This window comes from Sorghum bicolor, chromosome 2, assembly GCF_000003195.3.
Source record: "Sorghum bicolor cultivar BTx623 chromosome 2, Sorghum_bicolor_NCBIv3, whole genome shotgun sequence".
Lineage (NCBI taxonomy): Eukaryota > Viridiplantae > Streptophyta > Magnoliopsida > Poales > Poaceae > Sorghum > Sorghum bicolor.
Genome location: NC_012871.2, coordinates 796,116 through 808,015, shown reverse-complemented (window position 1 = coordinate 808,015; position 11,900 = coordinate 796,116). Strand labels below are relative to the sequence as shown.

General features: G+C 44.0%; 2 protein-coding genes across 2 annotated transcripts; both read left to right on the top strand.

Annotated features, from left to right (window-relative positions):
• On the top strand, positions 1,385-9,295 carry LOC8054522 (phosphatidylinositol 3,4,5-trisphosphate 3-phosphatase and protein-tyrosine-phosphatase PTEN2A). Its single transcript, XM_021453297.1, has 13 exons — positions 1,385-1,633; positions 2,580-3,147; positions 3,955-4,056; positions 4,148-4,204; positions 5,691-5,756; positions 6,018-6,194; positions 6,305-6,391; positions 6,472-6,536; positions 6,623-6,699; positions 6,811-6,857; positions 7,463-7,593; positions 7,808-7,877; positions 8,436-9,295. The coding sequence occupies exons 2-13, from the start codon at positions 2,632-2,634 to the stop codon at positions 8,985-8,987; spliced, it is 1,947 nt and encodes a 648-aa protein (XP_021308972.1). The 5' UTR covers positions 1,385-1,633; positions 2,580-2,631; the 3' UTR covers positions 8,988-9,295.
• LOC8081608 (UDP-glucose 6-dehydrogenase 5) lies at positions 9,448-11,711 on the top strand. Its single transcript, XM_002461281.2, has one exon. It carries the CDS (start codon positions 10,235-10,237, stop codon positions 11,636-11,638), a length of 1,404 nt encoding a protein of 467 aa, XP_002461326.1. The 5' UTR covers positions 9,448-10,234; the 3' UTR covers positions 11,639-11,711.

The following is an 11,900-nucleotide window of genomic DNA, read 5'->3' as shown; positions in this document are numbered from 1 at the left end:
GTAGGCAGTAGTTTTCTGTCGCAGTAGTTTGCTGTTGCTGCTAACTGTTCTCTCCGTCTCTAAATGTTTATCGTTTTTGTTTTTCGAAAAACAACTTTAATTAAATATATATTAAAAAATATTAATATTTATGATACAAAATTAGTATCATTGGATAGATACATAAATCTAGTTTGAACTTTCCTACCTTGCTCTAAAACAAATTTCGATTAATTTTTTGGTCTTCTCGAATTTCGTTTAATTTCTTGGCCTTTTCGTTAGTTTGGTGGTCTAACGGAGTTAACTTGTACTGTACATGAAATTACTTTTTTTATCCCTAGTGCTGAATGCAACAGTACAGCCTATAATAGAGACCTATGGGCCCTTGCTGCGCTGCTTACTAGTATTAATAATTTTCCATAATAAGGTAAAATATTTTTTCAAGTATGAAATCATTATTTTTTTATATATATTTGCACATGACCAACAACATCACACTGACCATTTGATGATCTATTGTAGGCTGGTGTACTGTTTGTGTAGGTGTATACCTTGTATGTATATATGTATGTGCTTGCCGTAGGTCTCCACTCTCTCTGGTCACGGTGGTTATAATTAATTGCAACCGTGCAATCGAAATAACCAAGAACAATTCGGCCGAAAGAACCGAATTTATAAATTTTACTTTACTTACTACTTCCTCTATGCCAAACTATAAGTCATTCTAAGAATCTTAGAGAGTCAAACTATCTCAAGTTTGACCAAATTTATATGAAATTTGGTAAAATAACAATATTTATGGTGTCAACTTAGTATCATTACATTGTTCGTTAATTAGATTTTCATATTATACTTATTTGATGTTATGAATCTTTGTAATTTTCTCTATAATTTTGATCAAATTTGAAATGCTTTAACTCTCCAACATTCTTAGAATGATTTACAATTTAGGATGGAGAGAGTAGTATTTTGTAAGGCAAAGTTTAATTTTTGTGTGATGTCTCATACTAAATTACTATGTATTTATATTACTATATTGCTATTGTTCTCTTATCATTTATTATTATTTAAATCAGAGGTGGTGTTGTCTATATTTGCTTTAAAACATATATATATATATATATATTTGTTGTATTAACCTTTGCTAAAAAAATTCGGTTAGCTCGAACAAAACTAGAACCAAACCAAAAATAATTGAGAACTGAAATGCTCGGCTTTTTATAATTTTTTTTAGAACCAATCGATTATTATGTTCTAGGAACCAAATTTTATAAATAAATAAATAAATAAATAACCGGTCTCCACTTCCGCTTGGATCGTGCTGGTAAGCCTCCTGGCGCATGTTTGGTGCATGGCTCCACCTTGCCGCTTGGCCCGGGCCGGTGGTGCGAGGGCCCAGACGTCAGTCGCGTAGCCGCTCAGGGAGGGTCCCCCCGGTGCGGTGCCGACTGCACCTCGCGCTCGCGCATCGGATCTCGTCACCGCCCTCTGTTGTTGTTTGGTCCTCGCGGATCTCGTTCTCGTCGGCGCCGTCCCTCCCACGCTGCCCTCTGCCACCTCCTCCTTGCGCGGCCGGCGCTCCTCTGCGACGCAGTTCGCCTCCAGAGCTCGATCCTGTCGCCCTCTCCTCCGCCGCCTCCTCCTCCGCCTCCAGGTAAGAAGTCGTCGCCTTCTTAGGTCAACAACGCCCATGGAGGCCATCTGTTAATCGTAGCTGTCCCTGCTGCCTGTCTTTCGTCCTCTCTCACTATTTGGGGGTTATTTGGGGTTTGGGTTCTTCGCTTATGGGATTGGTGGAGACGAGTATCGAATTGTTTCCCCAGCTTCGGGCTCCAATGGTTTCTCAGCTGGGGGCTCCAATGGTCTCAGATCGAATATGAGCGCCGATCTAAATTCCCTTCTATTTTTGATCTCCAATCTAATTCCATAATCACTCGGTGCGTCTTAGGCTATTTGAAAATCGGGACTACTGTTTTGGGATCTAACCGGGCACGAGAGGAGCGCTAATGCTGCCTGCTCTGCTCTGTTATTCTGCTAGCCTGAGCTCGTGAGTGATGTTTGGGCACAAGAGAGCCTGGCGCGAGATGATTTGAGGCATTGCCAAGGGGATTCAGTTTTCCTGCTGTACCATCTATAAACAATTCAGTATTCATTTTAGGTCATACTTGTTCCCTACAAATTCTTAGGCTAGCTAAGCTAGGTTACCCCAGTCTATCAGTTGGCACTGGACGGAAGTCTCAGCTGTTGCATGGGACATAATTTTTTTGGCCTCTCATGTTTTGTACCAATATATCACAGCACTAGAAACTTACTTTGTTAAGTTTTATATAGTTGTGAGAGATTATTTTTCTCAGACATGTGACACTGTTTACTGAAGGGACTGTGTTAATTTGACCAAAATCAGTGCTTCTTTGGTGGGCCTTGAGAATGTATAATTTGAGCCACATGTAGCATAGGGCAAAACATTTTAAGGTTTCATCTTCAGTTCTGCACTATCTATCGATTGTCTGTGTATATCTGCACACCCATTTACTTCACAAAGTCCTATCCTACTTGTAGACTGAGCTTCCTGACTTTGTTCATGCGTAATGGTCTTGCAGATGTTACATGCTTTTCTAGTACCTCGGAGTAATTAACATCGATTACACAGTCATGGAAGAGCAGCAAGTCAAGCCATTGGATCTGCCACCCACTAGTTTGGACAACCAGGATTCAGCTGCAACTCCTGTTACCAGTGCAGACCCTGTTCGTCCGGCTGCAACTGATTCTCCCAGTAAGGTTGCTGGTGCCGCTCCTGCTGCTGTTTCTTCACCTACCGCTGCTCCTGCAGAAGATGCTGCAGGGCGTGAGGCACCAGCATCCGTGTTTTCTGCATCTGGTTTATCCTCCTGGGCTAAGAACCTCAAAATTCCCCAGCCTTCATCAGGTCAAGAATCACCTACTGGAAAGAATACCTTTGCCCGTTTAACAAGTGGCCTTGGACTGCGTATGTCTCCAAAAGCGCCACAGCAAGATGAGGGTGCTGAAGGAAGCACATCCCCAACAACAGGACAGCCTGGGGTTTTTGGTTCTTTGACAAAAGGCATTGTGGATTCCTCTAAGAATGCTGTAAAGGCAGTGCAAGTCAAGGCTCGCCACATGGTCTCACAGAATAAAAGACGATACCAGGTACTTCTAATTCTACATGGGAATCGAAAATTTGACACCTTCAAATACTCTTGTCATTCAGTTCTCATAGTGTAACATGTTAGAGTAAATAGGAATAGTACCATATTGTGTACCCACATAAGGTGTTAGTCCTATGTACCCTATATAATCAGCCCATGAGGCCCAATGCAATATATCAAATATTCCACCAATTATATTCTCCTTCATAACATAACCAGGATACGATCACGTAAGTGTTCATTCATCACCTTTAGTGATGGTAAACTTGCTGCATTATGTCCCTGTGCCAGTGCGGATTAATGCTAATGACTGTTAGCTTAGATCTATACAATAATCTATTTGCTCATATCTAACTTGCAGCAATTTTGTACACATTACACAGGTTTCTCTAATTCTCGCATTTTATGTTGCTACACATGCTCTCAATATCTATAGGTCCTAGCCTCCTAGGCACATTGTAGGGTGATGCTTAGATCCTAGGTAACCTTGTTGAACGCTAGTTTCTCTATCAGGGAGATCTTTCTTTGTACCTGATGATGATAAGAAATCGTCACTTCTATGCACTTTGATATAAACACTAAGGGCAATTGGAGAACAGAAAATTTACTTACAGGAGCAAGAATCATCAATTTGATGCTGCTGATTAACCATTTTATAAATCATGTGGGGTTGAATCGGTTGATTGTTGTCATCCACACCTGAAGGAATTGTACATCAGATCATATTAGTGATGATCCTTTAGTTGATAAGTTGTGTAGATTTAATATAATGGAAAGGTGTAATGTTCTGATTCTGCTACTTACTCAGGAAGGAGGATTTGATTTAGACATGACATATATTACTGAGAACATAATTGCTATGGGTTTTCCTGCTGGTGATTTGAGTTCAGGGCTTTTTGGATATTTTGAGGTCAGTATAGAAGCTAGATTTCAAAGTTTCCTTAAAGCTTGTTCCCTTTTATATGCCCTCATGGAAAAAGGGAAATTAATACTCCATGCAGGGTTTCTACCGCAACCACATGGAGGAAGTCATCAGGTTCTTTGAAATGCACCATAAGGTAACTTTTGCTTGTTATTAAGTTTCTTAAAAATTAACATACTGCATTGTCTTCATTTTATTAATGTAGCATGAACCAGCTTGAGCTTTGGGAGTCAAGGACTAGGTTCAATAGAGTGAGAATGAGACAGGAATAACTTTAGAAGGATATTATCGGTGTTAGAGCAGTAGGGATGTAACGTATAAATGAATAATCTGTTTTATTTGACTACGAAATTCTACCGAAACTAATAGGTTTTGAATTTTCCCTCTCTCTGTCAGTAGTTTCTTCATTCTTAATTGGAATGTGCTGGGACCTTTTTTTGGTTCGTATTCGATTCACTTCACCCCAGCATCATTTAACAGCTTATTAGTTGTATTAAAGAACAAAACTGAGGACCTTGGCACCTGGGCCCAAACCCGGGTCCTCACTTTAGGAGGGGATTCCCTCTGTTTTCTGAGGGAAAAAAAAGAAGAGAAAAACTGAATTGTTTTTCACATGATCATCTTTCCATGATTATTATAGATGTTAACAATTTCATAATTGCATAGAATATACATGTTTGTTTTTCATGAACAAATGAGCACTATAAGACCATTTGGGTTGGTCCCCCCTCCCTGGCCCCCACATTGCCCTAGATTATATAGTTATACATTTCATCTTGTCTAATGAGCATGTTTTATTTTCTCCCCATGCATTTCCAAAATTCCTTCCCCTCCTGGTATGTGTATTGCCTTTTCCTTCTTATAAAAAGAAAGTTAATGTGCTTAAGTGCATTGTTTGTCTATTCAAGGCAGCTAGATAAGTCTAGATAAGCTTCAAAAAGGCGCTCCTAGGCGCTCGCCCAGGCGCGCTTACACGCTGGGCGGAGGGGTGCCGCCTCGCCTAAGGGGCGACGTACACCCAAATCCAGGGCCACGCCGCAAGCAGGTCACCTGTGGGGGTGGAGGACCAGTGGATCGCAGGCGGAGGTCGCCAGTGGGGGATGAGGAGCGGCAGGCAGCATGCGTGTCTGAGTGGTGTGCTAACCAGAGAGACAGAGGAGATAGAGAGGCAGAGGAGACCAGAGGACCGACGGTCGGTGGGTGGAGGTCGCCGTGGACGTGCCCGTGCGGGCGTATGCGTGTATGGCGGTGCAGGAGACGGAGCAGAGGAGGAAGGGAATCAGATAAGGTTTTGGGGGCTTGGGCTTTGGGCCGTTTACTGTTTTATGGACCTTTCTCTGCACTGAAGTCCACTTATCTCCTATTTTCTTTTTCTTTTTTAAACATATATGTGTGTATACACTAACGCCTTGGGAACGCCTAGGCTGGCCTAGGCTCTAGGTGGTGGGTCATCGCCTAGATCTCGCCTAGCACCTTCTTATAACTTTGAGTCTAGATTCGAAACTTTAATTATAGAGAGAACCTGAGTTTGAGGGCTTATCTTTTTTGTAGCATAATAATAAATTTAAGGAATTTTGAACTAATCATGCATTTTAGTCTCTAATTTAATCATTATTGTACAGGGGAAGTATAAGGTGTACAATCTTTGTTCTGAAAGGCTATATGATGCATCTCTTTTTGAAGGAAAGGTATGGGTTGCTTACTATTTTCACATTTATACTACACCTAAGGCATGATACTCCCAGACACCAACCAAAAATACTAAAAACTCAGTGGCACATCTGCTGATGTATAAAGTGTTCCCATCTTTGTCTCAGTTTTCTTATTGTATTTTTTGGTAATTTGACAATACTTCTGTTGTGCCTTGATGTCAAATGTTTGGCCTTGCAGCATGATGAATTTGTTTGGTGTATTATATTGGAAAATCAAATTTTGCGTGCATATTTCAGGTGGCCTGCTTTCCTTTTGATGATCACAACTGTCCTCCAATACAACTTGTCATATCATTCTGCCATAGTGCCTACTCATGGTTGAAGGAGGATATAGAGAATGTGGTGGTTGTCCATTGCAAAGCTGGTAAGGCAAGGACAGGATTGATGATCTCAAGTCTTCTTCTGTTTCTAAAGGTAAGGTTACCATGCGTTATATCTGTATACCAATTAGAATTATACGTACTGCAAAATCTCCACCAAATTTCTTACGATTGGAGGTTTTTTCCCCCTTCTATAATGGACAGTTCTTTCCTACTGCTGAGGAGTCCATTGAATACTATAACCAGAAAAGATGTGTAGATGGAAAAGGGCTTATTCTCCCAAGTCAGATTGTGAGTTGATCCTCATAGTTATGAAAGTTGATTCATATAACTTTTGTCTTTATATTATTCTGAACATGGGCAAATTGCAGAGATACGTGAAGTATTTTGAGCGCATCTTAACTTACTTCAATGGTGAAAATCAGCCACCCCGAAGGTATTTATACCTTTTCAACCATGGTGTCAAAATAATATGCATGTGTATTTTGCTTTAGTAATTAATCATGTTATTACACTTTCCAGGTGTATGCTTAGAGGCTTTCGTCTTCATAGATGCCCCTATTGGATTAGGCCATCAATTACAGTCTCTAATCACAATGGTGTGTCCATTTAATTGAAACTGAAGTTGCCATATATCATGATACAATAATTTAAGAATATACTGTGGTTTGATATCATCTAGTGCATCAATTAATCAATCTGTTATGCAGGTGTACTTTTTTCTACAAAGAAGCATCCAAGAACAAAAGAACTAATGGTAAGCATCTTCATTTGTCAACCACTCTTATTTTGCGTTCAGTTACTCATGGGTTTATAGTTTTGTCTCTGTTCAATTTGCTATGGAATATTTGGGTAGCTTATATTATTAATTCTTCATAATTTGATGCCTGTTTGCATAGTGGTAAGGACACCAATGTTTTTATATAGCAATGCTAGATAAGGGAATGTCTCATTGTTTTGGAAGGATAATGTACAACTTGAAGCCAACTTAAATGACTAGTACCACTGATCAATGTATTGATATTTGCATAGCTGTCTCTTAGTACAACATATATTTGATATGCAAACTACACTTGAGGATAAACTCAAGATATTGCATTGTTTCCTGTGTTCCTCTCGACGTAAATAACAAGAAGGCATTCCCAGAGTGATGCTTCTCCTTGCTGTCTCTTATGTAACAAAAAAGAAAACAAAACAGAAGAAATGTCTTATTTTTCTATGACTTACAGTATGTCCTGTGAAGACTAATTTGTACCATTCTAGATCTTTATGTATGCATACTTTTATGCTGAATGTGTAGAATTTGTTCCTTTGTAATCTCCATTGTAATCTAATTATCTAAATTTACTACCATAATTTCAGCCAGAAGATTTCTGGTTTAGTGCACCAAAGAAGGGGATTATGGTTTTTGCATTGCCAGGAGAACCTGGCTTAGCCGAGGTAGCTGGTGATTTCAAGATCCAGTTTCATGATCGACAGGGAGATTTTTACTGGTAAGTTCCATGTAGTAATAAACTAATAATAATGATAATATTTCCTAGATATATCTGTGCTCTGTTAATGGTTTCATTTTCTTTTTATTCCATGTTTTGTAAGTTGCACATGTGTATATTATCTTGATTGGATGGCACCAACCTTTTTTCATGCGAATCTGGAAAAGAGTTATTGTCCTGATATTTAATTTCATTTCCCCCCTATCCTTTTCAGCTGGTTAAATACAACAATGATGGAGAACAGGGTGACTTTGAATCCCACTGATCTTGATGATTTTGACAAGGTGAAGGCTTCTTTGTTGTTAATAATATTTATAACTATTTGTGAAGAACGAATATGAAACTAACAAGATGTGTCACTAAATCCTGATGAATTCTGTTGTGCTCATACTTTGTTTTTATGATGTCGGAATCAGATGTTAGATCTCGTTTGTTCACACATCTTAGGTAGTTTTGAGAATGGCCTCCATATGTTGGGTTGATGCTTATTTTTATTTCGCCCGAATCACTTTGTATTTTAAATCAACTCTCTGCTCCTGGCATTGCCATGCTTGCTGAGTACTATTGTGTAGCCTTGCCTAGTTTACTTCGCTCCTGCTTGGTCATCGAGCTGAAAAATATAGGAAGCTGGATTTGTAACTGAGTGCACTTCTTTCGCCCATGCATAAACATTTTATGATCAGTAGGTGAAGGAAACAGACATTTTATCAATAGCTATTTATTCAATGATTGCTTATTTGCATTTTATGTTAGAGAATCAGTGACAGCGTTGCAATGTTGTGGTTCTTGTTTACCAGTTCTTTTTGGGACTTGAGACTAAATTACTTCATAATTTTATCCAGAGAAAATTGCCATCACCTGGGTTCCAGGTTGAGGTTGTCCTGGTAGATTACGATGGCTCGCAACCACCAAAACCAAAACCAGCCACTGGACCTGCTGATAATAAATCTGATGCTGATTCATCGGCTAGCACGGTCGCGAAAGAAAATAATGCTGCACCTGCAGAATCCAACAAGGGAACTGGAAGCAATGATAAAGATGAAGTGTTCTCTGATAGTGACGGGGAGGATGGATCATCCAAGGGAAGAAAGGAGAAGATTGCCAGCGGCGGTCAAAACAGTGTAAATGCTGCGAAACCATCTGAAACAAGCAACGTGCAGAAGGAGGTATCAGCTGCTGCTAGTAGACTGGATAAAGTAGCTATAACCAGCGAACAAGGAACCACAAAGGCACCTGATGCATCTCTCAAAACTGAAGTCAGCAGCAAGACCAGCTCCCTAACCACAGCACCACCTACAGCTGCTGACAATTCCAGCATGAGCGAATTCAAGGCGATTGCAGCAGATGCATCGGTGTTCTCGTTCGGAGATGAGGAGGATTATGAAAGTGAGTAGTGCTTCTATGGGTATTTGGTTTCCGTTGTACAGTTTGGTGCCCTCTAGGACCCCCATCATAGAATGCCAGTTTGAAGCAGCTGGTAAGACAAGTCGAAAGAAGTTAATTCATCCTTGTGTTTCGTCTCCACCGTAGCAGTGTCATCAGTCTGATGTTGTACCCAGATGAAACTTGTTGTAACTCAACCAGGGCTGAACGAACCTTGTTCATACCTCTCCTATTTGTTTACAGAAATACCTTGTACACGAACTTAAACAGCGCAATTTACTTTTATTGAGAATTAAAGTGCGCGTAATTCATTTCAGCTTGTTTTGATTTGGATAGTAAGGATTTGAAGTCAAAGTCTCAGTTCAAACGTACAAGTTGAACTGGATGTCAGAAATTTCCAGATCAACACACCTCGGTCAAACCTCTTTTCGGGCTCATCTGGGAACAATTAAGGATGGAGTGTACTCTTTCTAGTTACTCTCTATTTCTGAGTTAGTTTCAGTATGTGTCGTGTAATTGCCCTGCTCTCTGATGTGTGTGCGCTTAGGCTGCTATGTCTATGTACGAAGCTGTCATATTTTCATGATGCATCTTGGCTATGCCAGCTTCTGAGCCTCATTTCATGTATTCGAATCTGTCATATTTCCAAGGATGGATGCAGCAACGCGTGTGATGCGTATTCGGAAAGTTTCATTTTTTTATTTTACGAGCCATCTCTATTCTTTCTTAAAGTAGCAAAACCTCCAGACGTTCTGAACTCGATCCATGGCATCTTGTACCTTTCGGTCTCCGGACTTGTTAAGGTGGCACGTGCTGAACGAAAGCCTTTGAGAATTATGTGAGGGGTTTGGGCAGGTTAGATCAGCTCATGCTGTTCCTTTATTCTCTGCTTTTCTCGTCTTCCATGGCAGGATTAAAGTTACTGCTAGAGAATCTGGGCAATGGAGGAGCTGGCTACTTCTGGCATAATCTTGTGCTCTGTGATCCTGTCAATGGTGGATTGGTGCTCTACGTGTATTTAAAGAGTTGTGCACACCACTAATGCTTCACAATCCCCCCCCTCCTCGTCGACATCTTGCATGCTTCTTCACAACCGGTAAAATTTTCCCCAAGCCCATACAGTTTACTTCTTGATCGACGCCATTTCGTTTGCAATGCAGTCTACATGGGTTAACCATGGCAGATTGTTACCTTTGAGATCATTTTGTTGCTTCAATGTCTAAGTCATCTTCTTGCTGCTTCCGATTCGGAGTCGGCCATGGTGAAGATCTGCTGCATTGGTGCCGGCTACGTCGGCGGCCCGTCCATGGCCGTGATGGCACTCAAGTGCCCGGCCATCGAGGTCACCGTCGTGGACGTCTCCCGGCCGCGCATCGACGCCTGGAACAGCGACCGCCTCCCGGTGCTGGAACCGGGCCTGGACACCATCGTCAGGGCCTGCCGCGGCCGCAACCTCTCCTTCAGCGCCGACGTGGACCGCCATGTCGCCGACGCCGACATCGTCTTCGTGTCCGTCAACACGCCCACCAAGGCGCGCGGCCTCGGCACCGGCAGGGCGCCCGACCTCGCCTACTGGGAGAGCGCGGCGCGCGTGGTCGCCGCCGCGTCCCGCCCCGGCACGGGCAAGATCGTCGTCGAGAAGTCCGCCGTCCCCGTCAGGACCGCCGAGGCCATGGAGAGGATCCTGCATGCGCATGCCGGAGACGGCGCGTTCCAGGTCCTCTCCAACCCGGAGTTCTTCTCCGAGGGCACCGCCGTGCGGGACCTGCTGTGCCCCGACCGCGTGGTCATCGGCGGCGGGGACACCGACGTGGGCGCCGTGCGCGCGCTGGTGGACGTGTACGCGCACTGGGTCCCCGAGGATCGGATCGTCACCACGGGGCTCCAGTCCGCGGAGCTCGCCAAGCTCGCGGCGAGCGCGCTCCTGGCGCAGCGAGTGTCGTCGGTGAACGCGCTCTCCGCGCTGTGCGAGGCCACGGGCGCCGACGTCTCGGACGTCGCGCGCGCCGTCGGCAGCGACGGCCGCGTCGGGGGCGGCGGCAGGGGGTTCCTGGACGCCGGCGTCGGGTTCGGCGGGCCGAGCCTCCGGCGAGACGTGCTGAGCCTGGCGTACGACTGCGAGCGTCACGGCCTGCACGAGGCGGCGGAGTACTGGCGGCAGGTGGTGGCCGTGAACGAGTACCAGAAGGGCCGGTTCGTGCGCCGCTTGGTGGCGTCCATGCTCGGCACGGTGGCCGGCAAGAAGGTGGCCGTGCTCGGGCTCGCGTTCAAGAAGGGCGTGGGGGATACGAGGGAGTCGCCGGCGGTGGACGTGTGCCGGGCCCTGCTGGCCGAGGGGGCCCGAGTCAGCGTGTACGACCCGGTGGTGAGCGAGACGCAGATAATTCGGCGGGACACGGCGGCGGCGGCGGCGGAGGTGGAGGTGACGAGGGACGCGTACGAGGCTGCCGACGGCGCGCATGGCCTCTGCGTGCTGACGGAGTGGGACGAGTTCAGGACGCTCGACTACCGCCGGGTGTTCGACGGCATGATGAGGCCGGCGTTCGTCTTCGACGGCCGCAACGTCGTCGACGCCGGGGAGCTCAGGGAGATCGGCTTCGTCGTCTACTCCGTCGGCAAGCCGCTGGACGCCTGGCTCAATGGCATGCCGGCGGTGGCGTAGCCGATCAATTGATTTCTGATGTATGTACGTAGTACTTCCTAATAAAATGTAACCAAGCTCAGGACTTTTCTCTTGCAAGTTGTGCTCTCTCTTTTTTTTTTCATTCAGAGACAAATTTCTGGTTTGCAAAAGCGGCACATAGAAACCACTGAATGTGGACACTGGATCCTGTATAGAGACTTTACGAGTAGTGAACAAAAAGCACTAATGTGAGCACAGGGATCTCGTATAGAGAGATTAGGAAATACTGAACAATCCATTC